At 51.4% G+C, this 25,779-nt stretch overlaps 1 protein-coding gene across 3 annotated transcripts in view; it reads left to right on the forward strand.

Moving 5' to 3' along the window:
- The window catches only part of furina (furin (paired basic amino acid cleaving enzyme) a), a 59,982-nt gene that overhangs the window by 25,165 nt on the left and 9,038 nt on the right, over positions 1-25,779 (forward strand). For all 3 annotated transcript variants that reach the window (XM_047041555.1, XM_047041556.1, XM_047041553.1), the window contains exons 3-9: positions 7,188-7,286; positions 10,587-10,682; positions 13,072-13,200; positions 13,286-13,362; positions 19,853-19,941; positions 21,831-22,003; positions 24,604-24,816. In XM_047041555.1, the coding sequence (XP_046897511.1) occupies positions 7,188-7,286; positions 10,587-10,682; positions 13,072-13,200; positions 13,286-13,362; positions 19,853-19,941; positions 21,831-22,003; positions 24,604-24,816 (876 nt within the window). The remainder of the gene's footprint in view (positions 1-7,187; positions 7,287-10,586; positions 10,683-13,071; positions 13,201-13,285; positions 13,363-19,852; positions 19,942-21,830; positions 22,004-24,603; positions 24,817-25,779) is intronic.

The following is a 25,779-nucleotide window of genomic DNA, read 5'->3' on the forward strand; positions in this document are numbered from 1 at the left end:
GCTTGTATTGTTGGGTGTTAGTACTGTATCTTGGGTAGACTGGCGTTAATGGTGTGTGTGTGTGTGTGTGTTGTGGGCAGTGGCGTCTTGCACTGCAGCTCGTTAACCGGCTGACGCACGGTTCTGGTTAATGGTCCGTCTACCCAGAAGTGGCCCTGCATCTTTCCTACTGCCGAAAAGAAACATTTAACTTTCCTCCCGCTGCCCGGACTGTGCCCCTCCACTTATCAGAACCTGGGGGGGGGGTTAGAGGTCGGAAAAATAATGTTCTGCTCCCAGGTTCACAAACTGCTGAGCGAACATTCAGTCGGCTGGCCAGAGATAAGAGATACGAAGATGGGGTGAATGAATACAAATTCTCTGCACGGTTCTCAGAGCGTGTTTGTTTTGGTGATATTGTGAAGATGGTTCCCTGTCAAGCTGTGACAGGAAAGTCATGGTTTGATATCAGGGCTCCAGGAATTCTTTTGCGTTATCAACCCAGCACATTAAAAACAAGGCATATAGCTAAGTTTTTTTTTTGTGGTAATGGAATCTTGAAGTGGAAAGATTGTATACTACTTCTCTGCAGCTATCTGTCTGCCAAGCTTCATAGCTCTCTCTCTCTCGCTCTCTCGCTCTCTCGCTCTCTCGCTCTCTCGCTCATTCTCTTTATGTTTATCATTATCTTTTTTCACTTCTCCAATACTAAGGGGCTGTACAGCCTACCAACAGTCCACATCTAACTCTCTCTTTGAAACTTTTTCTCTAGTTCAGACACACACTCACATAACCCTCCCTTTCATTTGCAAGTGTATAAAAACAAAAACAAATGCCGCCTCAGCCCTACAGCTTGAATAACTTGCTAATCTTAAAGGGCTCGTAACTGGAAGGACTTGACACTGTGTCTTTGTGGTAGAGGCACATCCTCTGTTCCTTAGATAAACCATTGGGTCACGTCGTCCTGCCTGTGTCTGTCTCACAGCCGGCCATCAGCAGGCCCACGGGGGGGGGGAGCTTTCCTCACCAAACCTCTGATGAGTAGCGAGTCGAGTCCTGCTCGACTCGCAACAGTTTGGCCGTCAGTTGTGATCACAGACATGTCTGTCGTCTTGCGCGGCCGTCTCTGGAGGGCTCCGAGATGCGAATGGTGCCCGTCAGTCTGGCTCGGCTGCTCGTGTGGACACAGTGCTGGAAGGCCTTTCTTGTCGACGTCACGCTCTTCAGCCCAATTCTATCAGGATCTATCAAAGCCCTGTAGAGATGCGTTTCAGGATAAGGAGCCTAGTGTGCACAAGGACATCAAACCTAGTATCCAGCAGAGGATCGCGTAACAATCACACATACTTACTGAAGGTGCTTGCATGTGTGCGTGTTGAAACTCAAATCTAAATCCACGGGAAGAGTGAACATTTTCTGGCCTGACATCGGAAGAGATTGTTCTGATTGTCATGGAAATGCTAACTGTCCGTAGGTGGATATTGACCATCGCCGTGTCCACAGGAACATTGATCAATGGCTGAGCTGCACACTGTTACATATCTATTGTTCCTGTTCTATTGATCCTCACTGGCTGTGCTACACACCCGGTACCAGCCAATTCTGCATTAAGGTTCAGTCTTGTGATGAAACGCTGCTGACAGAACGTCAAATGCGACATCCATTTTAAGCAGGTGTGTGTGTGTCATGGCAAAACAAAGCTGATGGGAGCCAGGGAACTGAGGAAGAGGAGCAGGGTGGAGGAGGAGGAGGAGGAGGAGGGGGGGGGGGCAGGGGTGTGAGGGGGGGAGAGAGGGAGGGCTGGAGGGCCGTGGTGGTGGGCTTGTTGATGACTATTCTACTCTTTGATATTTTCTCTGGAAGTACAGATGGCCACATTAATCATTGATGCGTTGCTTGGCGGTGGAATTTTTGAAATGTGGTCTTGTTTAAAGTTTAATTTACATTCACACATTCTATTCCAGATTTGGAGGAATGTGTGATTAATGACAATGGGTCAGTTTGCTCATTAATACTTAAGTATTTACGACTTGAGGTCCTTTGTGAAATCACTTCAGTTATTTCAGTTCTAAATGAACTGTCACTTTTTTCTGAATTAATTGGGTTCTCTCTCTGTTCCTGAAGCACCTCTAGTTTGTTCAGTGATGCAGAGCCAGTCATTTCCCTCCATCACCCCCCAGCATGGCCCCCGCCCCCTCCAGACAGACACAACCGGTACCTGCCAGTACAGCACTCAAGGGCGCAGGATAGAGCCAGCGATTCAAAACTTGGACGCAAGCTGCAGGTTAAAAACTTGACCATAATGGAAACTTATCAGTTGACTGGTCACATTGTTTCACCGCTACATGGGAGAATGAGAAGAGATGGGAGAGAGACAGAGGGAGAGGGAGAGAGAGAGAAAGAAAGAGGAGTCAGGTGCTCAGCCCTATTGATCCGTCTGTAATTGATGATGATGGAGTCCGCAGATAGGAGCCCTGTAAAAGTGTGGCGCTGCTGTTTTCACAGCTGTGGAATTGCATATGCATGCTGTCCTGTGCGTATCAGCCTCCGCTGTGTCCCAGGCAGCGCCGCGGCCCGGCCGGCCGGGATCAGCCTCCAAGGACGGCCCCATCGATCGGGAGCCTGACGCACAGCATCGCTACACAGCCACACACATTTCTAGGCCTGTGAAAAGTTGTCCTGGGCTTGACAGCACAATAGCAGCACCCTGTGTGTGTTTCCTTAAAGAGGGAAAGCTACCCCTGACTGATCTTCCCATCCAATTAGTGACTAGCACTAATCCACACACTTATGCAAGTATTGAAGTGCTCTGCCAATCACCACAGGCGCTACATGTTGGGCACCTTCTTGGTTTTATTGCTGCTATAGTTGTGTTTTCCTAAACTCTGGCGCCTTATCTGAATCAGCTGTTCCTGTCAGGGCTATTAAACCCATCACTCTGAAGCTGTTTCCAGGGCCTGCAAGCAAGGCAGCAGAGTGACAAGCTCAGTCAGGCAGCCTGGAGGAATGCAGTAGCTGGGTGGAGAACTCTCTAGACCCCAAGTCGCCCATATAAGGTTTTCATAAACACACAGCCTTAACTGGCAGCTCGCAGCGGCTGCTCGCTCTGGGCTGCTCTCCAGACTCAGCTGGAAACACCGGGGGGGGGGGAGAGAGAGAGGGAGGGAAGAGAGATGTGTCTGCTAGCTCTGGACACTGGACGGAGGGTCAGTTCTGGTCCGGTGTGGCAGCTCTTTCTAGGCAGCGTCGTGTGTGTGTGTGTGGAGGAGTAGTTGATTTAGGGCCGGCCTTACCATCACATCCACCAACCTAAGGGGAGAGTATTCTGGCCTACAGTTCCATGCATAATCATGGAGAGAGAGAGAGATAGAGAGAGGATTGCTCGAAAGTGTGTCTGTGTTAGCCATGCTGTAGAAAAGTGTTTCTAAGAAATGTCGCTAAGCAGATGCAGAACGGCTGAGTGAATGATGCTCTGTATTGCCGATGAAGTATTCTGGATACCTGGGAATGCTGCCCCCCCAAACAATGCAAACAAACAGACGCAGGACCAGGCAGGCTCATTTGACCAGCGTCTGTCACCGAGCATGTCCATGAGGCTGCTGCCTTACCGCTCTGATCCTCGGCCTCTACCACTCCTCTCCCTCCTCCTCTCCTTCCTCCTCTCCCTCCTCCTCTCCTTCGTCCTCTCCCTCCTCCTCTCCCTCCTTCTCTCCTTCCTCCTTTCCCTCCTCCTCTCCCTCCTCTCCTTCCTCCTCTCCTTCCTCCTCTCCCTCCTCCTCTCCCTCCTCTCCTTCGTCCTCTCCCTCCTCTTCTCCCTCCTCCTCTCCTTCCTCCTCTCCCTCCTCTCCTTCCTCCTCCTCCTCTCCTTCCTCCTCTCCCTCTTCCTCTCCCTCCTCCTCTCCTTCCTCCTCTCCCTCCTCCTCTCCTTCCTCCTCCTCCTCTCGTTCCTCCTCTCCTTACTCCTTTCCTTCTTCCTCTCCCTCCTTCTCTCCCTCCTCCTCTCCTTCCTCCTCTCTCTCCTCCTCTCCCTCCTCTCCTTCCTCCTCCTCCTCTCCTTCCTCCTCTCCTTACTCCTCTCCTTCCTCCTCTCCCTCCTCCTCTCCTTCCTACTCTCCCTCCTCCTCTCCCTCCTCTCCTTCCTCTCCCTCCTCTCCTTCCTCCTCTCCTTACTCCTCTCCTTCCTCCTCTCCCTCCTCCTCTCCTTCCTCCTCTCCCTCCTCCTCTCCCTCCTCTCCTTCCTCCTCCTCCTCTCCTTCCTCCTCTCCCTACTCCTCTCCTTCCTCCTTTCCCTCCTCCTCTCCCTACTCCTCTCCTTACTCCTCTCCCTCATCCTCTCCCTCCTCTCCTTCCTCCTCCTCCTCTCCTTCCTCCTCTCCTTACTCCTCTCCTTCCTCCTCTCCCTCCTCCTCTCCTTCCTCCTCTCCCTCCTCCTCTCCTTCCTCCTCCTCCTCCTCTCCTTCCTCCTCTCCCTCCTCTCCTTCCTCCTCTCCCTCCTCCGCCCCTTCCTCCTCTCTTTCCTCCTCTCCCTCCTCTCCCTCCTTTTCTCTTTCCTCCTCTCCTTCCTCCTCTCCCTCCTCCTCTCCTTCCTCCCCTCCCTCCTCTCCTTCTTCCTCTCCTTCCTCCTCCCCTTCCTCCTCCCCTTACTCCTCTCTTTCCTCCTCTCCCTCCTACCTCCTCTCTTTCCCCTGCACGTCTCCCCGAACCCCGATCCCACAGGTTTCCACGTTCCCCTTATCTAAACGTCTCGAGGGCCGCCCCCCCGATGCTAGCTAGTTAAAACCTTCCAGCTGGAACCATGTTGGCAGATTAGGTGGCTATAAGGCTCTTAAGTTGTGTTCATGAATGTGTGTGCTGAGGCTAAGCTGGGGGCATTTAGTCGCGCCAAGATGGGTTTACGCATATATGTTGTGTGTTTGGCATCGAGTGCATATAGATTTGTGTGGGGGCGAGGGTGATTGAGTGACTGTGTGCATGTTAACAACTATTATTTAAACATAAATATACATGTGTGCCGAGGGAAGGGAGGAGGGGAAGGAGGAGGGGAGTTGTGATGGAGGCCAAGGAGTTCTGCTGTTGTCCAGAGACGTTGTGTGTGAGGAGGAAGAGGGAATGGCTTGACCAATAAGGGTCAAAGATTAGGACTCTGTGCACGATTGAAGTCCAAGTCCTTTAGCCCAATTTCATGGACATTTTGTGAGTTGACCTTCAGCTGGTTACATGCTGACTACTCAGCCTCTAAAACATTCCAACCACTCATCCACAACCTGCAATGGGATTCTATGTGTGAGTGTCCAAAGTCTGTTCCTGTCCCATCGTCCTCAAGCCTGGGCCACTGTGAGGAGACTGATGCTCCTACAGCTCCACAGACTCCATTATCAGGCAGATGGAGGAAGCTGCTCGCAGTTCCTTAACAATCGTTCGAGCTGAATCAATCGTGACTGCGTTGTCTTAAGTGTCTCGTCGGTTTGGTGTTGATGTGATTTAGAGCTGACTTAATGGACCCTTTCTAACTGGCCCACTTCTCTCTGATCGATGCCCAGCCTCGGGCCCTCTTATCTGGGCTAAAGCCCCCCCCCCCCCCCTCGCAGAGCTCCTGGACCTCCTTCCAGTTCCTCTCCCTCCAGGCAGGACAATGGGCTCCATGGAGTCCCGGTGCACTTTTTTTTTATTGCAGATGTCAGCGTTTTAATCCCTCATCATCTTTCATTCTCTTGCAGCTTTTGTTCTTGTTCCTTTATATGCGCGCACGCACACGCGCACACACACACACGCGCACACACACACATACAGATACACACACACACCCATGCACATGCACACACCCTGCTGGGATAATAGCATCCAGTAGCCCAGAGAGAGCAGATAACACAGTCCACAATGGGAGTCAAAGCCTCCACTAACAAAGGGGATACACACACTGAGTGTGTGTGTGTGTGTGTGTGTGCGCATTTGCTGTAAGAGGCTGGAGGGACTGCAGGAGCCTCTCAGCCACACTGTCCTGTCATTGGACGCTGTTTGTGTCTGTCCCTTAGTGTGCTGACGTAACTGCAGACACTCACTCCCCTGTCAGTGCTGAGTGGTGAGCAGGGCTGGGATGGTCAGTGATGGACTGGGCCCTGGCCCCTGGCTGAGGGGCGGGCCATCTCTCCCCAGCAGATCCAGGTGGCAGAGAGAGGTGACAGACATCGGGATTTATTCCATTCTAGTCGCGGTGATAAAAACCATTAGCTGGGCTGTTCAGATCCCATCAGAGAACCATTAGGAGAAATCTCTCGCACTCACTCTCTCACTGTCTCACTGTCTCTCTCTCACTGTCTCTCTCTCACTGTCTCAGTGTCTCTCTCTCACTGTTTCTCCTTCCCCTCATTAAGAGGGTCTCATGTGGTACCTGTCTGACTGTGGTGTCTGACAGGCAGTGTCATGTCCAGTAGCTGGTCATTACTGAGGGAGGAAGGCAGCATGAGGAAGTGGAGGGGGGGGGGTGCGCGCGTGTCACAACCTCAGGCAGACGTCGTCCATCATAGACGACTCTCTGTTGCACGAGTTCACGTGTGGACTCGGCACAGCTCTCACGTGTGCGTCTGGGGAGGGGGGTTAAGCCGAGGCCTCAGATTGTGTGTGCAATTTGAAGAACCCCTACAATGGTGAGCAAAGGATTATGTTGCAGGTGTGTGTTCCTGAGTGACTACACACACACACACACCTCTCGGCACACAAACACTCACAAACACACCAGTTCTCCCCTCTGATGACCTTCTGCAGGGTCACACTCATCCTGCTGCCATCCCTCCACTAGGTCACCTGCTCCTATGGTGCTCGCTCAATTAGGCTGGACCTGCTGTGCTCTCTCTCTGTCTTTCTCTTTTCCTGTCTCCCCCCCTCTCTCCCTCCCTCTCTTTCTCTCTCCCTCTGCCTCACCCCAGCAGGTCAGAGGCTGGTTCACATCTGGGTAGAGGGGTTACAGCCTCTCATTTCTGAGGGATAAAAAGAAAACACTGCCGTGCTGCGTCTCCCTCAGAGGGGGGTTCTGTTCTTCTCGCTCTATTGCTTTCTCTTGTGCGGTTTGTCTCTCACTCGGTCTCTCCAGTTCCAGTGTTCTACCCAGTACTCTCTCCCCAGGTCTGCCACTCACACCCACATCAGGGCTTGTAGCGTAAGTGTGTGTTTGTGTCACTGTGATTAACGACTGTGTATGTTTTTACTTGCAGGTGTTTGGTGAGTACTACCACTTCCGCCACAGAACGGTGTCCAAGAGGTCTCTGTCTGACCACCGGGACACACACGTACGCCTTCAACAGGAGCCCCAGGTGAGCCCTCCCAAACTGTGTGTGCGTGCGCGTGTGTGTGTGTGCCCCTCTCATTTCTGCGCAGGCCTGTGACACCGCAGCATCTGCCTTGTCTGTTTACCTTTCTCAGTAGCACTAAGAGGTGAGTCATGGGGCTCTGATCATATTCACTTATTCAGTTACACACACTGTCGTGGATGTGTGTCTAACCAGAGCTCGTAAGAGCTTCATCTCAATTTCCTGCTCCTGTGTTGGTGTGTTTGTAGGGGAGATAAAGGTACAGGGCCTCTGAGGAAGGAAGGGAGAGTGAGTGAGGGAGAGGAATGGAGGGAGAGGGATGAGGTGGGGTCTGCCAGATGGCCCAGTGTTTGTTACCCAGAATCCTCAGTGGTTAGTGATCGGTCTGATCCTTGGCACACTGTGGCAGTCTGGGTAATGTTTGGCCCCAGCAGGTGCATGGTGAGAAAAGCATTGTGTGAGCCTTGTATTTTCCCCTTCCTCAAACCCCCCCCCCCCCCCCCCTCCCCCAACAGAATTTCCTCTCCCGCCACAGCTCCATTTCCTGTTGTTGAATTCCTTTTCTCCCAAAGCACCTCCGGGAGAGGGGAGCCTCCCAACTCTCACCCCTCTCCTTGGCTGGGCCCTGGTCAGCAACAGCCCTCCCCCCACCCTGAGGGGTCAGCCTGAGGGAAATGGATCCCAAACAAAAGGAGCAGTAAAGCCTGCTGATAGACTGCTCCATGACTCAGGCCCTCCTGACCCTCCTGAGATCTCTGGCAAATCTCTCTCAGCCTGAGCCATGAAGATAGAGGTGTCAAGTTTGGGGCTGGTCTGACCTGGGCTGGGCCTCCTAACTGGGCCTCTAAATGTGCCTCATTTAGAGGAAGACTGAGATGACTCAAAAGGGGAGTAGTAGTCTGTCAGAGACATGTGTGTCTGCAGGACAGCAGTGTTTATCTAGCACCCCAGGTGCACTATGTGAATGGTCTGGACCAAGGGGAAAAAAGCTGTCTCTGATTGCTAGCTTCCGCACCCATTTATAATGGAGATGCTATCTGCTAATTGCTGTGCTCCCTGTTCAAACTCACGTCTGTCTGTCCACAAATTCCCGGAGACTCCCTGTCTCAGTTTCCAGCCACCCCCCTTTCAAAACATTGTGCCTAATTGTCTGTATTTATAGTCTTATAAAATCCCTTTAAAGGCCATATGTTTATAGAATACTTGAAATAGATGACTGGAGATATTGTGATGCATCCTGGTTTATCGGTTAGGGCCAGACTCTTCTTCACAGTGACTCTCAGGCTTGTGCCAGGTCCGAGCCCACAGTCAAGCAGGAACGAGAGCAGACGGTACACAGCGCCCAGAACAGCGTCTGTTGTCCTGTGAAGTGAGGCTTGGCGAACGGTCAGCTTGCACTCACTGCTCTCCCTCTCACTGCTCTTAGCATGCCGCTTATCTGCATGTCTGACTGAGGAGGCTGGAGTCTCCATTAAGAGGTCTCATAGCTTGCCTTGCTCTTGCCTGTTAAGCAGGAGGAAGCACAGGCTCTGGCACGACTCAGTTACTGGGGTCTGCAGGGCGGGGCCGGTCACCTTGGTAACCCTGGGAGGGGGTTCAGACTGTAGCCAGCTCAGCACAGCTCAGCTGGACAGTGTTTGTGTTTCACAACACTACAGGCAATTGCGAGAAGGTTTAGAACGATATTAGAATGTTTCTTGACCTGCTGGCATTTTCCTTATTCTACAATGTGTGAAATAGCATGGTAAGCCCGAGCAGAAAGACTTAACAAACATCTCATACAAGGCTGTCTTTTCACTATGATTAAGCTCTGTGAGTGAAGGCAGGGCAATGTCACAGTTTCCCGCCTCAGCATTGTTTTCTCTGCCCTCGTTGGCGGGTGGGTAATCTGGTAAGTGTAACACAGAGATGAAGAGAGCGAGGGAGGAGTTGAGAGCGAGAGAGAGAGAGAGAGAGAGAGAGGGAAAGAGGATGAGGGATAGGCAGGTCTTATCTGGCCTGTGTTCCATGACTAGCCAGGAGCAGAGAATAATGGAAAAAGTATTGCTCCCTGACCGAAAACCCCACAGGTAATGCTGTTGACCATGACTAGCTTCCTTTATGAGTCAAAGCTTCTGATCTCTACGTGTCTCCTGGGGTCCCTGAACACCCCCCCCCACCTCCACCCCTTTATTGCAGTGCTTTATGCTGAAGCGAGCATGAATTATACCTGGCCTAGGACCAGGTAGTTGTTATTGCGACCCCTCATTGTCTCCTGTTTGTGCTGTCAGTTCCAGCTCCATGAGATGGAGACAGGTGACCTTGTGGAGCAGGGAGCCCACTGTGGCAGCATCTGCCGCAGTCCGTACATGCTGCAAACCAGTAGGGCTCTCAGTATATACTCACATAAACATGCTCTGGCCCCCAAAAGCAGCACTGCTGGTCTGTGGTTTCTGGTGGGGCGTGCATACAGGTGGGTGGTGTCGTGTGGGCAGCTGGCAGCGTAGCGACCTTGGGTATGGCGGTCTGGGTGTAGCTTTTGGCAGAGGGAGATAGAGGGAGAGGACTGCTGTGTTGTTGTTTTTCGAGACTGTCCTCGTTCTACCGTGCTCCCACACTCGCTTTGTTGTTCTCTCTCTCCCTCTCTCTCCCTCTGTCTGTTTTGCTCCCATTCACATGGCCGTTTCCTCTCCATCCAGACTTGAGAACAGCAGCTCATCTAAGTAGTGTGAAGCTGGCTCGTCGCTGGGTGCAATCTGCCTCTGTCAACACTGTCTGCTGCCAACCAGAGAGAAAAGCTGCCTACCTGTTCACCTCCCTCTCTCTCCCTTTCTTCCTCCACCTCTTTTTCTGTCTACTGTCCCAGGTTATACCTATATTGTAGAAAGAGTCAAGGAGGGAGTGACAGAACCAAGCGTGTGTGTGTGTCTGTCTGTCCATGTGTTTGTCTGTGTGTCTTCAATTGTTCAATTGTTTCGGACCATTTGTGTGGTCCACTAGCCGGCCCAACGTAGCAGTTTTAATGAGTCTCAGCTGCAGCCTTTGTTAGCCTGCATGTCTAATGAGGAGGTCACACAGTGGAACCATCTCTTTAATCTGCCTGCCTGAGCTCCCCTCTCTGAGATGCACGCGGCCCGTTCGTTTGGGCTTGACCTCCATGTCCCTTCCCGTCGTCATTACCCAGGACTAATGGGTCTAGCTGAATTATAATGTTTAGTTATATAAACACAGCCACTGAAATCGAGCACCCCACCACATACAGTATGGTGAACATGGCCACATTTATGTTGTGTGTGTGTGTGTGTGTGTGCGTGCCTTTCCCAGGTGGCGTGGGCGGAGCAGCAGGTGGTGAAGAGCAGGAAGAAGAGGGACATCTACACAGAGCCCTCAGACCCCAAGTACCACGAGCAGTGGTATCTGGTGAGTGCACACACGGGTCAGATGCTCCGATCAAAGCAACTGAGGCGCATTTGATCTGACTAGCAGTTCATGACGGGTACTCGTAGCATGGGACTAATCCCTTGGTTTAATTGTTCTGAGCATGTTAAATGAAGTGGTGCTCAGCTCCACCTGGAAACGTCTCTGAAGAAACTTTTGAAGATTTATTGAACTGAATCGCTCAAAAGACAGGAGAGAAATGTTCTGAATGAGAATGAGATACCCAGGACCTCCGAGGATATTCTTCAATACTCTCCGATGACCGTTTTAGTCACAGGGCACATCCAGCCAGCATTTAGTCACCTAATGTGGTCTGTTGGTCTGCCACTCAGTCCCCCCAGGCGCGCTGCAGCTCAAGTATGTCTGGTATGGGGCGACACAGCCTTGCAACGCTCACTTCATCCCAGTGGGATTCCATTAGCGAGATTAGCGAGCACATTTTGCTTTACAATTTCATTCCATTTATGTATGACAGTCCCCAGAGAGTGAACATGTCCCAGGCAAGGCCAGGAATACTAAGAGACACAGCTAATACGAATATGTGACTATTACTGATGTTCTTGATGACTTTGGAGAAGCTATCAGAGGGGTCGGATCCGCTAGCCTGCCACGGCACGTGTCTGATACCTCTGGTTTCTGCTCGCTTCGCTTCTCAATTATTCAACGGCTGGCTCCCGGGGCAGTGGGGAGTTGATTGTAATTCATAACAAACAAACTTTCTGCGCTTGTTCTTTTAAAATGCTTGTGACAGAGCTGAAGCGAATCCAATTTCCCCCCCCCCCCCATGTCCCCTGGCTATTAAAGGTGTGTGTGGGTGGGAGCGTACGTGCCTTTCTCCTCCACTGTGACCGGACATTTTCAGTCCCCCGTGGAGCTCCCAGCCCTGTCACACTGCTGCTGCTGCATTCTGCCCCATCCTCCACCCCCCATCCTCCACCCCCCATCCTCCACCCCCCATCCTCCATCCCCCATCCTCCATCCCCCATCCTCCACCCCCCATCCTTCACCCCCCATCCTCCACCCCCTCACATCCGTTCCACAGCCCTCGTCCTACAGCTTCGACAGACAGCCCCGTCCTACTGGGTGGGGACGTAGAGGGAGATTAGCCAGGACAGCGCCAGGCTGGAAACCCAGGTAGACTAGATCTACTCTGGGGTGGTTCATGTCATGGACCGGGTCAGTGGCATCTGTCAGTACCAGTGTCCCACCGACTGTCTGTGGCCCCCCAGTGTCCTGGCCTCTCATTAGCACTGGCCCCAGTTCTCTCTGTGTGTGTGTGGCTGTGATAACGGTATGAATGGAGCCGCCACTGTTTGCTCCAGTCATTAGTATGTATTACAGCACTGCATATGATGAGACCATCCCCACGCACATAATGACTGGCAATGCTGAAAGCTTAGCCTGGTATATCAAAGGCTCCGTTTTTGTTCCTGCTCTGAGTTTTAATGTTCTGAAGTAATGGTGAGATTGAGAACAGACAGAGCTCTGGTGCACCTGACGGTGTCTGGGAGGGTGAGGAGGGAATCTCTAATGGACCATTATAACAAAGTAGTCCTTTTTTAGATTTACATGTATTTATTTTTACCCTCTAAATGTTCTGAGTGGCTACTTCTTAAGCAAAACCGGTTTCAGCTCTTAGTTGTAGTGTTGTGATGCTCTTAAGTCCTTTATTGTAAGGTGTGACGGGTAATTGAACCAGAAGCACCTGGCAAACTGTACCTCTGGGTGGGAGGGGAATCAAAACGGGGTATTTCAGTTTTAACAGCTGGTATTTGAGGTATTATGGGATATTTCAGTCTTAACAGCAGGGGTTTCAGTCATAACAGGGTGTATGGGTCAGAATGAGGGCTGGCGAGGGTGTGTCTGCAGAGGAGGATTTGTGGAGAGAAGCTGCGACGCAAACAGACGTGGGATTTGACCAAAGGTCGCCTTCAAATGTGGAGGGCATATCAAAACGCCTGGATGTGGATCGCTCTGCACCGTTATCCAGACAGCCACTTACACGCCGAGGCCTTTGGGGGGAGCACCTGCTGTTAGATGTGATGAGAGGGCAGGCACTGGAGGCTGGCCTCCCCCCCCCAGCCTCAGCCCCCCAGCCTGAGCCTCCTACAGACAAGACAGCCTCAGCTTCCTCTCTGTCTGGAGGTCTGGAGAGAAAGGGAGTGATGTCGTTTGGCTTTCTGCTACGTTAACACATCTCACCTTCCTTTGGAAGGCTCATCCCTCATCCGTTGTGCCTCTGATAAGACTGGTTGCCGGTCATCCCAGGATGACGTAATTCCTGCTGAGTTGGACACGGACGATGAACACGCTCTTCTTAAGATATCCTCTACCCCCATCTTATATCTCTCCCTTTCTCTCTCCCCCACAGTATAACAGCAACCACCGCGACCTCAACGCCAAGGGGGCGTGGGAGCAGGGCATCACAGGGAAGGGGGTGGTGGTCTCCATCCTGGATGACGGGATTGAGAAGAACCACCCCGACCTCAAACAGAACTACGTGAGTTGTCTATCACTGCAGGCCTGTCTGTCTACCTGTAAGATCTGTGTTTTAACCCTGTGTGTGTGTGTGTGTGTGTGTGCAGGATCCAGATGCCAGCTACGATGTGAACGACGGTGACCCCGACCCTCAGCCTCGATACACGCAGCTCAATGACAACAGGTACCGTGAGACCAGAGCTAGCACACCAGTGTAGGTACAGGACAAAACTGCCAACATGGGCAGAGTCTAGAGGAAGCATTGTTGTTGTCAAGTGCATCTGTTGTTTTTGGACCTGTCCAGCCTGTTGCAACAACTCTTTAATAAGGGCTTAACGGGGAGTTAAAACTGGCTGATTTGATTGGTGGACGCTGGTATGTCGTGCGAGGAGCAACCCTGTGCTTGGCTACATGCCGGCCGTCTCGGAGACTGACATCTGTTCTGAAGTTGTACATCAGCTTCCTGCTACCAGGGTATGCCTGTGGCCCAGTTAAATGGAGTAAATCTACTGGGATTAAGTGAATTTGTGAAGAATGCAGCTTTATTGCGGTGGGCCTGGCTGTTAGATAGCATTAAGACTTGTTTACTGCCGCCCCCAATGGCTCCCCTCTCTCTCTGAATTGATTAAATTAAATTCATCAGCATTAACGAAGCCGGACACATCTCTGAGCTCCAGATGCACCGCTCCACTGTTGCCCCCCCCCCCCCCCCTGCCCCTCTTTCTGCCCCATTCCCCACTCCACTCTGACTTTCATTAGTGATTTTACGAAATCCGCTGTTTTCGGGCCGCTGGCCAGATAGTGTCTTTTTTATCTTGAGGCTAACCATGATTGGTGCTGACAGGTAGAGCGAGGAGTAGAGTTGGGAGCTCTGGTGGAAATCACGTATCCCTGACACCGACTCCCTGGAGACAGCCCCCCTGTCCCACATGACAGGCCTGGCTGATCCAGACCCTGCCCTCACTCTTCACCCTTCACTCCTTCCCCCTATCCTTCCTCCCTTTTGATGAGAGGTGGAGAGGGAGGGAGGGAGGGAACAGAGGGAAGAAAGAGAGGAGAGAGATAGAAGAGAGAGAGGAGAGAGAGAGGGGAGAGAGAGGAGAGAGAGAAGAGAGAGAGGAGAGGAGAGAGAGGAGAGAGAGAAGAGAGAGAATAGAGAGAAGAGAGAGGTGAAGGGAGAGAGGCAACAGGACAGGTAGTTACAGTACAGAAGGCCTTGAGGCTCAGGCTAGCAGAAACACTATATCCCAGACTGCAGTCTGCCTCCGGTAAGACACGCATTCTAAACCCCGATGCTAAACATGAGCCCCTGCCAACACAGTTGCAGGGCAGAGGAGATCTACTGAAACACACGCGCGCGCACACACACTTTGCCAGAATTTGGATTCCCCTAGCATAGGCACATCCCACAGTGTGATGATTACCCAGTCCCTCAGTGAGGCTGGAGTAAATGCCTTTGCAGCCTGAATGGGGTGGTGGGTCCTGTCCTCCCAGCCCATCTCTTATCTCCTGCTGCCCAGGCCTGCATCCCCTCCCTGTGGTACCGCCTAACCAGTCCTGTCCAGTGTGTGTGTGTGTGTGAGAGAGCGAGAGAGAGACAGAGAGAGACAGAGACAGAGAGAGACAGAGAGAGACAGAGAGAGACAGAGAGAGACAGAGAGAGACGTGTATATTTGTGTGTGTCCACCCTGTGTGTTTGTGCGTTTAACATTTTTAATTTGCGTATTTTGAATGTGTACGTGTATGGTTGGTTTTGTGTGTGTGTTAGTAGTGGGTTTGTGTGTTTGGTGTTGGGGTGTGTAAACACCCTACAGGCAGACCCTGGCAGTGTGAGGCTGTAGTAAACTGGATGGGCCTGTTCCCTGCAGAAAGCCAGGCTCTGTTGAGCTTCATAAAGCTGTCTTTCTTCCCACATGGACGGGCAGCAGGGAGGACAGACCTGCAGCAATGTGGCCATTCAGCCCCGTGTTTAAACACGTCACCATGTGACCTGGCTGTGTGTCTCACCAGGTCGCTCAGTTCGCTCTCCACCGGATCTCTCTCCTCTCCTCCACTGGTCAAAAGGTTGAAAGCTATAGATTCACCTATTTTTGGATTGAAGCTGTACATTTGGAACTGTGGTTTCTTGTTCGAGATCAGTTTGACTAAGCATGAAGTAGACTGAGATTTCCTGGAAGGAAAGCTAGGCCTGCCTAATACGGTTGATATGCAGATATTAACATTTAATATGGGATCATTAATTTATTCATAGAAAAGACCCAGGGAAGCTTCTCATTTTTAATTCTTCCATTTATATTGAATATTACTGTAACATTCCTTGAGGATATGACACTTATTTTAGACTCGCCCTACAGTTACCTTAGTAATGAATTTGTAAATTGAGTGAAGTTATTTGGTATTGCTAGTATGGTTTCAATCAGTACTCTTAAGTATCTGTGCTCTTTCATCTGAGTGACCACAGGCTACCAAGCTGCAAACACTCTGTGGTGAGAGCCAAAGAATCTCTGATCTGAGAGAGGGGGAGTGTGTGTGTGTGTGTGTGCATGCGTGCAAATGTGTGCGCCAGATCAGTAGTAGTATCTACTTCTCCTTCGTCAGTGTCACATGGCAGCTTTATGGAGTGTGTGATGTGAATATATCTGTGTATGAGCAAGTCATCTTGATCATTTCACTTACCTGTACATCACTGTCATAAACCCTTATCTACACCTCGCTCTGCGTGCGTGTACATGTGTTCGTGTCCCAGCGCAGTGGCTGCATGTCTAAATGACCTTCATGGCACACGCCCCATATCTGTAGTGGCTGGTGCTCTCCCTGTAGCCCCGAGCAGGTGGGATCAGGCCTGACTGGTCTGGGACGCACCATGATGGCACCCCAAGGTTATAGAACTCATCTTGACGTGCCTGTGGTGATGGATGAGTGCTGACTCATTACTGGCACCTGGTCCCAGGCCTGTTCATCTGACAGCAACTCACGTTAGCCCCTCAAGATACTTTCTTTGGGTTCCCTGTCCTCCCTGCATTTTATAAACACTCGCACACCTTGTGTCCCGGAGGTCAACTCATTAGTCAGCTGATTAAGTGTGAGGGAGGGGGAACACTGTTGTCCAGGTCCGAGGCGAGGGGCGTGGAGTAGAGGCAGCACGGAAACTAATGATCAGGCCACTGGCGAAGCCTCTGAGAAACACAATGATTTTCCTCTGGATAATTAATGCTGGTCAGGAAAGATTGAGTGAAATTAGAACCATGTGCCAACCTCATCAATAGACCAATATGGCATCTTGGAGGGAAGGAGAGGGAGAGAGAGAGTGAGGTAGAGAATGAGTTGAAGGAGGGGAGCAAGAGAAAGAGCTAGATGGAGAGGGATAGAGTAGAAAAGGGAGTGAAGGGGTAGGAGGAAGGGGAAATGATTGAGAGGAGAGATTTGGAAGACAGAAAAAGGAGGGGAGAATTCTTGCAGAGAAATATTAAGAGAATTTGTGTACAGAATAGAGTTTTTATTGCATCCATCTGGGGTATATTTCAACATCTTACGCAACAGGGATGAAGTTTATGTATTTTCCCTGTACATGGGTAATTTGGTACAAGTTATGTTTGCTTTGTAGGAAATATGGCGTCTTTACGGCCCCCTAATGGTCCACCTGTAGTTTTTCCCTCACATAAAACATTAATTTTACGAAGCTGTTTTCCTCATAATTGTTCCCCTTTCATTCTGTTTCACCATCCTGTCAGTCTGATTGGTTGAAGCTTACACGTGTATTTCCTCCCACCCTCATTAATTATGGTAATGTCATGGCCACTTGGGAGCCTGCTGGTTGCCATGGTTTTGTCAGCACCACTCTTGAGTTATTCAATCTTCCAGTGTCCCTTTAAGACAGGGGCCCTTTTCAATCAAACTGATGACCATGCGCCCTGGAGGTTAGGGGCAATAACCAGCGATGGATGGTGTTTGCTCTCACCCGAGGCTAGCTCTAACTTAGTTTGACCGCCACTGAAGTAGACACCAGACACTACGTTTTTGCTAGTGGTTGTCCTCTGCACAGGTTGGTTTCTCCAGGCCCAGAGAGGGGTAGATGGGGCCAGCCGTCCCCCTCACTACATCTGCTGCTCCCAGTGCTGCCAGGGGGTCCAGCCTGTCAGAGAGCACCAGAGTTTTTTTGTGGTTGTGTTTAATATGTTTGGTATTTTAACAAGACATATAAATGCGAGCGCCCTGTCTTTGCGGAGATGGAGGTGAGCCAGAGTGCTAGATTGAATGCTAATGTATCCGTTAGCTGTGGGCCTTGAGCCAGCCAGCCTGCTGTAACCTGAGAGTGTGTGCGAGTCCCCAGACCCCACAGGGCAGGTGTGTCTGCGCTCAGATAAAGCCTGTTGTGCTAACCCTTATTGACTGCATGGACATGGCTCTCTTTGTCTGACTTGTTCCCTCCTAATCTCCATTGTGTTGGGGGGAATCCACAGCTCAGTTACTCAATTTGTAGAAAATCAGAGGATCTTGGGAACAGATTAGCAGAATCAAATCATCTCCTTTTTGTTGGAAAACGAAGTGGTGTGTCAGTGTGGGTGTTTGTGTCACTGAGATTATGGAGGTTCATTCAGCATGCCTGTGCAGTGCAGTAGGAGAGGCAGATGGCCAGTAGATAGGATAGGACTGATCCTATTGAAGCAAAACCACTGAATTAAACTCAGCACCGGATTGTAATCTGTTAGTAGTCAGCAGGCGAGCACTTCTCCTCAGGTCTGTGCTGGAGTCAGTGCTGGTTTCCAGTCTGCCCCATCAGATCTGGCAGATCATACTGTAGCACTTTTTCCAGTGCTGTGGCGGAAAAGAGCTCTGATAAATGAACATGCTAGTCATAATGTCCTGCTTCTGGCTCTTTAACAGGATGTTAGCTAAATAATGGCAGTTTGAAATATCTGGAGTGTGGAGCATCATTATAATACCTCTAATCTGGTTGCAGCTCCAATGGGATGTCCTGAACTCTCCACAATGCTCCTCCTCTCCGCTCCTAACCCCTCGTTACCTCCTCACAGCCCTCCTAGTTCCCCCTAAACCCTTGCACATTCCCTAATTCCTCACGCACACTCCCTGAGCCCAACCCCCCATAGAAACCCCTGACTCACCATGTGACCTGGCTATGTGTGGACCCCACAACTAGGTTTGGAGTCACATGTCAAGACAACAATCAGTAAAATCGAATAAATAGAAAATTCAATTCGTCGCAGGAAATAGCTGTGGAACATCTTGTCCTTTGCCATTTTGATGGTGACACGAGTTAGCCTAGCTGGCCATGTGATTATTGTCAGTTATGTCAACTCTGGAGAGAGGCCTGATGTGAACCAAGAGGCCAGGTCGGCCTGGCTTTGTGTTTTCTCACCCAGCGATGCTAAGGAGCTCTAGTCAACACATTCCCAGAGCACATTCTGCTTACAACCATAGTCATGGAAAGAGTATTGCAGATCAGTACTACTCTGCATGGCTGCACACCATACTTTAGACGCCGTTAAGAAAAGATCTCCCATAATGCACTGTGCTCACCCTAGTGACAGCGTGGCCTCTGTTGTGGGTGAGCCTATCAGATTACAGAGATGGAGGAGTCAGAGATATGGAGATGGTTCTGGCGTGTGAGACGAAAGCAGACTGTGGCACACGCTGGGAGTCCAGGCCTGCCCTGCGTCCAATCAGACACACCTGGTCTCGGGCCTATCAGATGCTGCATCTCTGGCCCGCATTGCAAACACCCGCTGGGTGTGTGTGGATCACTGGCTGCAGCACGCGGGACACCAGCAGACCCACCACCGGCAACTCAAAGATTAAGTTAACTGGAATACCTCCCATTGTCCTTTCACACTGATAGTGATGTACATGGGGGGTTTGTGTGTGTGTGTGTAGGCTTTTGTATGTTTTGGCTGTTAGCAGCCATTCCCGCATTTGTGTGTGTGATTGCCTATACCCATGGTAGTAAACATGTGTGTGCGTACGTGCTTGTCTGGTTGCTGAAATGTTAGAAGCGTTCCTCATGACACAATTAGAATGCTCCTCAGCCATGTTCACTGGTGCGAGTGGTGCCGGCCTCCACCTAGCAGACTAACCCCGCTCTCACGTCACCCCGGCAACGCTCGTGTCTTTAACCTGTGACCCCTGAGCTCAGACTGCGTGTCTAAGGAGATCCCAGAGGACTGGCTGATCCACTACCATGCTCACTGACCCCTACCCCACCCCGGCCATTGTGGGTTAAATGAAGGGAATCCTTCAGAGTACGTCCCCGCAGTCTGGGGCGAGTGGAGGTGGTTAGAAAGGAGCAGAGGTCGTGTGAGGTCAGCCGACTCAGAGGAAAGTCTAACGGCAGGAAATAAAACGGTAGTTACAAGACATCCACAACAAGCCAGGGGTCATAAGCTTCATGCCTTTCTCTTATTGTTGGTCAAGTCTCAATGTTCTGCTACTTTCATGTTGCCTTAACCATGGCCTCTCCTGCATTTTCACTCCTCTACATTCATAGTGTTCTGATGGTGACTCTCTTACCAGTGTTGCAATACTTTACTTATATCTAACTCAAAACAGACATGGGAGCTCTTATAAATAAGTAAAGCTCCTGTAAGAACGTATTGGAACAACATTCTCTAACATTCTCTCTTTTTCTGTCTCTCTTCCCCTCCCCCCTCTCTCCACAGGCATGGCACTCGTTGTGCTGGGGAAGTGGCGGCCGCGGCCGACAACGGCATCTGTGGAGTGGGCGTGGCCTACAACGCCAAGATCGGAGGTACGTTCAGAGGCTGCAGTGTGAGGGTCGGGGTACGTTCAGAGGCTGCAGTGTGAGGGTCGGGGTACGTTCAGAGGCTGCAGTGTGAGGGTCGGGGTACGTTCAGAGGCTGCAGTGTGAGGGTCGGGGTACGTTCAGAGGCTGCAGTGTGAGGGTCGGGGTACGTTCAGAGGCTGCAGTGTGAGGGTTGGGGTTCCTCCATATCCTCCTCCACCCCACACAGCTGGGGCTCTCGGTGCTGTCTCAGTACTGATGCCAGCTCACTCTCATGAGGCCCACAAGGGTGGCCCCTCATCCTCCTCCACCCTGTTCAACTCTTCTCCTCCTCCTCTTCTCCTCCTCTTCTCTCTTCCTCCCCCCCCCTACCTCCCCTCATCCCCTTCTTCCCTTGGCTTCAGATGACACAGAAACACCCCTTATCTCTCAGGGATGCATTTGGTATCCTGAGGGTTTGTGTGTGTGTGTGTGTGTGTGTGAGTGAGTGAGGGGGGGGGGGGGTTGACAGGCAGGGTGTGTGTGATTGACAGGCAGAGCACATACCGGACACTGTGTTCTGTGTGGTTGGCGTGGGCTTGCGAATGTGTGGGATGATGTGCATCTGCCGCTGGTTCCTCCGGGGCCTGTTCCGCAGGACCGCGTGTAAGCGTGTGTAATCCCCTTAATTACAGCCATCTCTTTCATCCATTCACTGCATGCTTTATCTCATTACTGCTGCAGTCTCCCGGTTCTACTGGGCTCCTCCGCACATTGGTGAGCTTGGCTGCTCAGTCACGGGATCTCTGGAGAAGGGACGAGACCGAATCAGACCGCCTGGTCTCAATCATGACTAGACCAGTACCAGATTGTAGTGTGAGCCTTAGGCCCAGTCTCAAGCTGTTACCCTCAGCACTCTCTGCTGAAGCGCTCCACGTTCTGAGTCGTTGGTCTTTTGCGTTCCATCTCATCCTAGTTCAGTGGGGCTTGACATCCTAGTCTATATGTCACCCCAGTCTCAGTCTCAGTGTGGGCTGTGCAGTGGCTGCCAGCACTTTGCACGTACAGTACACATACATCTCACATATTGTCCAATGATTTGATGTTACATTATTGTATACCCTCAACATGGTTTGTACTGTAACCCCCCCCCCACACACACACACACTCACACCCCTCCCCAAAAGTATATTACCACCTTGAGGTGCTGGTTGCCATGGGAACTGTGTCTCCAAGGATGCCTCAGCAAAACTTCAAAGAGCACAACTCAGTTGACTTTAACCCCTATGAGGGAGGTGTGAAGGAACCTGACCCTCCATGCTTCAAAGTGAAGAACACAGTTGTTTTGAAGATGTCTGACCTCCGTCCCTCCTTCTCTCTCTCTCTTTCTCTACATCTCTTCTTGTTCGCTGGAATGTGGCAGGCGAAGTAGTAGAATATAAACAGACCTGGAGCCGTTTAAAACTTTATGGATTAAATATGGCTCCAGCACACCCTCTCTCTCAGACACAAACACACCCATATACACACACCAGGCCAGCAGGCAGGTCCTAAGGGCTGTCAGAATTCCTCCCTTCTCCAGTTAGGGTTTTCTCATAGCCTCAGAGACCTTTCAGTCAGGCTTGGTGATAGTTTTCTTGGATACTAAGAGAAGAAGCACACTCATTTATCTCCTGCGAGTAAGCATTCTCTCTCTCTGAGCCCCGACAGCCTTTCTTCTCCACATCTTCAGACTCCATTTATCACGTTGTATGTGGCAATGGCCAGAGACAGGTTGTTAGTCTCAGGCCTGTCAACTGCAGTGACGCAATCATGTGGCAGTGAGAGAAAAGTGTTCTGTTGTGCCAACGGCCATTTTAGAGCGCTTGGGAAAAGAAAAAGAAAAAAAGAAAAGCTCACCTGTTTGTGTGCCGCAGGAGTGCGCATGTTGGACGGCGAGGTGACAGACGTGGTGGAGGCCCAGTCGCTCAGCCTCAACCCGCAGCACATCCACGTCTACAGCGCCAGCTGGGGCCCCGAGGATGATGGGAAAACCGTGGATGGCCCCGCCAAGCTTGCCAAGGAGGCGTTTTTCCGCGGCGTCACAGAGGTGGGTGTGGGGGTGGGTCTGGGGGTGGGTCTGTGGGTGTGTGGGTGTGTGGGTGTGTGGGTGTGGGTGTGGGTGTGGGTGGGTGTGGGTGTGTGGGTGGGGGTGGGTGTGGGTGGGTCTGGGGGTGTGGGTGGGTGTGGGTGTGGGTGTGGGTGGGTGTGTGGGTCTGGGGGTGGGTGTGGGTGTGGGTGTGGGTGGGTCTGGGGGTGTGGGTGTGGGTGGGTCTGGGGGTGTGGGTGTGTGGGTGTGGGTGGGTCTGGGGGTGTGGGTGGGTGTGGGTGTGTGGGTGTGGGTGTGGGTGTGGGTGTGTGGGTGTGGGTGGGTCTGGGGGTGTGGGTGGGTGTGTGGGTGTGGGTGGGTCTGGGGGTGTGGGTGGGTCTGGGGGTGTGGGTGGGTGTGTGGGTGTGGGTGTGTGGGTGTGGGTGGGTCTGGGGGGGTGGGTGTGTGGGTGTGGGTGTGGGTGTGTGGGTGTGGGTGGGTCTGGGGGGGTGGGTGTGTGGGTGTGGGTGTGTGGGTGTGGGTGGGTCTGGGGGTGTGGGTGGGTGTGGGTGTGTGTGTGTGGGTGTGGGTGGGTCTGGGGGTGTGGGTGTGTGGGTGTGGGTGTGTGGGTGTGGGTGTGTGGGTGGGTCTGGGGGTGTGGGTGTGGGTGTGCGCCTGTGCGATTGTCTTCAGGGCCTTGATGTTATCCTGACCTGATGTGTCAGCAACGCTTCTTTCATGAACTCAGACGCTGCTGTGTGTCTCTTGTTGAAAACAGTGCACAACTATGTATTGAACTATTCACCCACGAGCAGCTCTCCAAGCAAGCTTCCTTTTGACCCTGGCCCACTGAACGAATAGAAGTTTGACTTGAAAAACATGTTTTCAAGTCAAGTTTTAAAAGTCTATTAAAAAGCAGGAAGAGAAATCTGAATACAAAGAATGGAAATAAATATATATATTCGGTCACATTCATAGGCATCTTAAGAACATTCCACTTATTCTTATCCTTTTGTGAAGCAGTTTCTCGTTAGTTGGTGTGTCACAGAACCAGGGGTATTGAGAGTGGATGTATCGTATCAAGGTTGAACACGCATTCATCTGAGAATGCAGACGCACATCCACAGTGTTTAAAATGTTTCTTACAAAAATGTTCCTTCAAGTGTGGAAGGGAAATGCCTGAGACAAAGCCCTAGGCTCCATATCTGCCATGGCCGAATGGGTCATGTCTGCGCTTACAAAGACCCTCGGTTAAAGCATTGAGCATTTCGATCAATTCCCCAAGGGTCAGATGAAGCATGGCCCACGTAGAAATAATGTGGTCTTCAGTGACACTGTCAAGCAGCATGTCTCTGCCTTTGGCCAGACACTGCTGGATCCTGCATTCACATTTTAGAATATCATGGAGTTCACGTTCTCATCAAGAGCTGGCTCATTAGGCTGTAGTCAGCGGAACCCTGGCCCAGGTGTGGTGACACAAAACGTCTGTTTGCTGAATGTAAAGGGACAAGGGACTCATGGTCATGTAATTTGACTTGTTCCTGATTGCAGGGCTTTGTTCACACACACACACACACACACACTCTGTGTTTGCCTAGGGAGGCTGGCAGCTGGCTAAGGGTATAAGTGGATGGATTAGCCTACAGACAGCATGCCAGCTTGCCTTCTGCCTGCCTGTCCATTCATCCATCCTTCACATCTATCCATCCAACTAGCTAATGCCCAGCCGGGTCCAATGGTAATAGGCTTCCACTGCGGTTCAATTGTAAAGCCCAGATGAGCACCACAACACACACAGAGAAAGTGTGGCACTGCTCAGACACACACACACACACACACTAAATGAAGAGGCAGGTTTGAATGGGCAAATATACATTTGTGGCCTTTCACAACTGTCTCTCTTTGTGACAAGAGGCCTCAATGGAAAGCAGATGGACATGTACGGTACAGACACACACACACACACTGTACCAAACCGCTGTGGTGAGAAGATGGCGTCGGCGCAGGGCTCGGGCTGGGGCTGGTTTGTTTACACGGCCACGGGTGGTTGCATGTGATCAAGGCAGGGCGGACAATGAAGCATTCTCAGTTCCAATATTTCTTCAATAAAGCATTCAGCCTCTCAGTATAAAGCCTCTGTGTATATTTATAGAGCCGGCTGAATCGGGCTCCACCCCCTGATTCATGAGCTCTGTTGACGCACCCCAGTCTGGGTCGTTGTCCTTACAGCTGCCGTTGTGCATTAAGGTTCTTTGATGGGGACCATTGAGTGTTAAAAAGCCACTAGGATGTTTGGAGGGGTGCATGCGCGTTTCTTGGTGGAGGGAGGGGGGGGGGGGGGGGTCTGGCAGCCCCTAATGAGTTTGACTGTAGGATCAATGGGAATGGGATCTCTTCTCAACTGAAAGGGATTTTTTGTTCTTGCGGTCCCTCTCATTAGTGGTAGATCACAGAGACGCAAATCCATCCATCTGGTCTAGAGAGACACGTCTGTCTGACACGCCTGGATCGTGGTGCCATTCTGTCTCACTGGCCGTCTGTCTCTCCCTGTCTCTCTCTCTCCTTGTCTCTCTGTCTCTGTCCTGACTCTTTCCCCGTTGTGTGTCCGTCTGTCTGCGCAGGGTCGTGGTGGGCTGGGCTCCATCTTTGTGTGGGCGTCCGGTAACGGCGGCCGGGAGAGGGACAGCTGTAACTGCGACGGCTACACCAACAGCATCTACACCCTGTCCATCAGCAGCACCACCCAGAACGGCAACGTGCCCTGGTACAGCGAGGCTTGCTCCTCCACCCTGGCCACCACCTACAGCTCTGGAAGCCTCAACGAGAAACAGATTGTGAGTTATGCAATAGACACAATCCCCCCCCCCCCCACACACACAAACACGTGCACGCCTCCTTCTGAGAGAATTGTATTAGAAAGAATAACCATACTGCACCCTGCATCACCTCCGTTACTGTGATGTTGAGGCGGAGAGTTTTATGGTGACTCTGCGCATGTCAGAAACCCAACATATGTCTAACTGTGTATAATATCTGCCAATAGCTGTCTGTGTGGGTGTTTGTATGAGCCAGAGTGTGTGCTCTGACCTCTAAAGATGTGGTGTGTGTGTGTGTGTGATCTGTGAGGGTGTGTGTGTTGTGGTGGTCTGTCCTGTGAGAGTCTTGTGCTTGCCGACCCCAGGGCGCTCTGTGTTAAACTCTGACATCAAACGGCTTCCCCTGTGAAGTGGAGACAGTCCATTCGACAAGGGTCCTGGGGGGTGAGCACGGGTGTGTGTGTGTGTGTGTGTGTGTGTGTGTGTGTGTGTGTGTGTGTGAGAACCATTCAGGGATATGACTGTGAGGAATAGAGACTGATGGGCGGTTGATCCTGTGTGTTTATGTATGGTGAACAGTAGACTTGACCCATGGGAACCATACAGCTTCTCAGATGTCTGAATCACTACCAAAGCACTAATCCAGACCTCTATCCAGTGTTCTTTAGAGCTTTGATTTCTTTTAAGGCAACATGTCTCTGGTCCTGAGCCAGCTGCTGCTTTTTTCTCCCCTAGCTGCTCATCTTCCAGACGGGTTCTCCAGCTACTTGTGTTCTCCGGGTTCTGTTGTTTCTCTAGGTGCTCAGGGTTCTCTAGGTTGGACCAAGGCAGTGTGCCCTCTTCAGCTTTCAACATAGGGATTCTGCTCACACTAAGGAGACACCTCTCTTTCTTTCTTTCTTTCTTTCTTTCTTTCTTTCTCTCTCTCTCTCTCTCTCTCTCTCTCTCTCTCTCTCTCTCTCTCTCTCTCCTCTCTCTCTC

The sequence above is a fragment of the Hypomesus transpacificus genome, chromosome 19 (genome assembly GCF_021917145.1).
Source record: "Hypomesus transpacificus isolate Combined female chromosome 19, fHypTra1, whole genome shotgun sequence".
Lineage (NCBI taxonomy): Eukaryota > Metazoa > Chordata > Actinopteri > Osmeriformes > Osmeridae > Hypomesus > Hypomesus transpacificus.